The sequence below is a fragment of the Lucilia cuprina genome, chromosome 4 (genome assembly GCF_022045245.1).
Source record: "Lucilia cuprina isolate Lc7/37 chromosome 4, ASM2204524v1, whole genome shotgun sequence".
Lineage (NCBI taxonomy): Eukaryota > Metazoa > Arthropoda > Insecta > Diptera > Calliphoridae > Lucilia > Lucilia cuprina.
The window spans coordinates 90,782,557-90,785,252 of record NC_060952.1 but is presented as its reverse complement, the minus strand read 5'-3'; the positions used below and the strand labels follow the sequence as shown (position 1 = coordinate 90,785,252).

Sequence of the window (2,696 nt, the reverse complement as noted above, 5' to 3'; positions counted from 1 at the left end):
GTCTAGTCTATAGTCTAGTCTATAGTCTAGTCTATAGTCTAGTCTATAGTCTAGTCTATAGTCTAATCTATAGTCTAGTCTATAGTCTAGTCTATTGTCTAGTCTATAATCTAGTCTATAGTCTAGTCTATATAGTATAGTCTATAGTCTAGTCTATATAGTATAGTCTATAGCCTATTGCCTAGTACATAGTCTAGTCCTTAGACTATGTAGTCTAGCCTCTAACAATTTTTCTAAATCTCTATCTTTTTTTAAAAATTTTTCTATCTCTCTGTCTTTCTTCCCCTTTAGATTTACCCAATAAATCCTTTATATTAATGGAAAACGAAATCGATGTTCACCTGGTGGACAAGAATGCCACACAAGTAACACTAGATGAACCGCTTGTAGGAAAAACCATTTTACCCTCGCGTGTTTTGGCCTTTGCCAGACCCATATTGGAATTATCGCACTGGTTGAAGTCTTCCTTGCAAAAGAATTGCAAACGTATAGATGATTTCTTCGTCCTAGAAACATGTAATGATTTTCTAACATTTATTGAGGATTGGGAAAAGCCCGATTATAATTTGATTAATCATAATACGGCTGAACTATTGGATCTCTTGAGCATGCGTAAATTGGCTACTTTGATGAATTTTCAAATGTTTCAGAAATTTGTCGATGAGACAAAACCAGGAGCACCACCCGGTCCCATAGAGTTTGAGGAAAAAATAACGAATTTACGGGAAATAGCCAGTCAAAATTTTGTTACCAACATCACCACTTACTACCACTATAATCGAGACAATCAGACTAGTGTGGAGTTAAAGACGAAGTTTGGTCATGTCTTCAATTGCCAGTATACGTCAGGTGGCGATAATTCACGTTACCCTTTTTTGTTCGATGGTGAGTCGGTTATGTTTTGGAGAATTAAGCCAGACACCTGGGTGGCCACCGGCATGACAGCTGCTATTCTGGGCATACTTTGTACTTTAGCTATTTTAGTATTTATTGTAGTGCGTATTTCTTTGGGTGATGTTTTCGAGGGAAATCCAGTAACATCCATATTGCTTTTACTCTCTTTGCTGCTAATGTTCACCTCCTTTATACCCTTCTCCCTGGAGTATGTAGGCGAACATCGTAATTCACATGTAACCTTTGAAGATGCTGCCACCTTGAATACTCTGTGTGCGGTGAGAATTTTCATCTTGACTTTAGTCTACTGTTTTGTCTTCTCTCTTTTGCTGTGTCGTGCCGTAATGTTGGCTTCCATTGGCTCTGAGGGTGGTTTCCTATCGCATGTTAATGGTTATATCCAAGCAGTCATATGTGTGTTTAGCATTATGGTCCAGCTAGTCATGTCCATTCAGCTGTTGGTTGTTATGCACATTGCCTCCGATAAGGTTTCCTGTGAAAATATGTACTATGGTCATTGGCTATTGGGTTTGTTGTCCTATGACATGCTGCTCCTTTTGAGTATAATTGCTTTGGTGCCGTTTATCTATCGTTCTCAGCGTAATTATCGTGAGGGCATTTTGATAGTTATCGGTGCAGTTTTAATGTTCATAATATGGATCGTTTTCATTTCACTCTCCATGTTTGGAGATGACATGCGTGATGCTGCTTTACCTTTGGGTCTACAGGCTTCTGGTTGGGCTATACTAGTGGGTATATTGATACCCCGAACATTCCTTATAGTAAGAGGTATTGAAAGATCGGATATAGCCCAGGCCTTGCCTTCTTTAACATCACTGGCGTTTGCGCAAAATAATCAATACTCATCGGAGCAGGTAATTAGTTTCAAAAACGTATACTCTACATCATCTTAATAAAAAAATAATTCTCTTTTCCCCAGAGTGTCTATGAATGTGTCAATCCTGCCATGCGCAACATTACCCAGGACGAACATCACAATCAAACACCCAGCGAAATACCCACTCTGCCTATACGTGGCAATGGTCCCCGTCGTCAACAGTTCTTTGCCAATTTACGTCAAGCAAATGCTCACATTGGTCCTAATAGACAAGGTACTACACGTGTACAACGTGGCTCTCCCAACCAATCCGAACAATCTTCTCTTGAAGATGATGAAGACACTCCCGAAAGCAGTAAAATTACTAGATTTTAAAAAGAATCTTTCTACAAAAATCTCATGCTTCCCCTCCAGTAAACTATTGCTCTAAACGAAATGGACCAAATGACTACATTCTAGAGTTTTTTTATGAATCTTTATAATCCTTAATATCTAAGTCTAAAAATAAAGTTTAAAAAAAGACTCACCCCCCTGAAGATCCATTGTAACATCATTAGTTTTAAGTTTGAATGTATTTCAAAATCATTTCAATTTCATAAATAATTTCAAATTATTATTTTTTCTGTGTATGTTAAGATTTTAGATTATTTTGAAACATTTCTAGTCAAAACCAATACCTTAATGAATCTTTTTAAAGGATTTCTAAAAATGGAAGTGTAATATTAGGTTTTCAAAATAATATTTAACAATAATATTTATTAAATAAAATTTAAAATATTTATACAAAAAAAAGACTTTGATTTATTTATTGATTGATTATTATGGAAATAGATACCAAAATGGCTGCTGAAATATATATAGTCTAGTCCATAGTCTAGTCTAGTCTATAGTCTAGTCTATAGTCTAGTCTATAGTCTAGTCTATAGTCTAGTCTATAGTCTAGTCTATAGTCTAGTCTATAGTC

General features: G+C 36.1%; 1 protein-coding gene across 1 annotated transcript in view; it reads left to right on the top strand.

Moving 5' to 3' along the window:
• The window catches only part of LOC111689963 (protein bride of sevenless), a 4,667-nt gene extending 2,152 nt beyond the window's left edge, over nucleotides 1-2,515 (top strand). The window contains exons 4-5 of the mRNA XM_046949744.1: nucleotides 292-1,769; nucleotides 1,835-2,515. Of these exons, the coding sequence (XP_046805700.1) occupies nucleotides 292-1,769; nucleotides 1,835-2,107 (1,751 nt within the window). The 3' untranslated portion in view covers nucleotides 2,108-2,515. The remainder of the gene's footprint in view (nucleotides 1-291; nucleotides 1,770-1,834) is intronic.
• The last annotated feature ends 181 nt before the right edge of the window (nucleotides 2,516-2,696 follow it).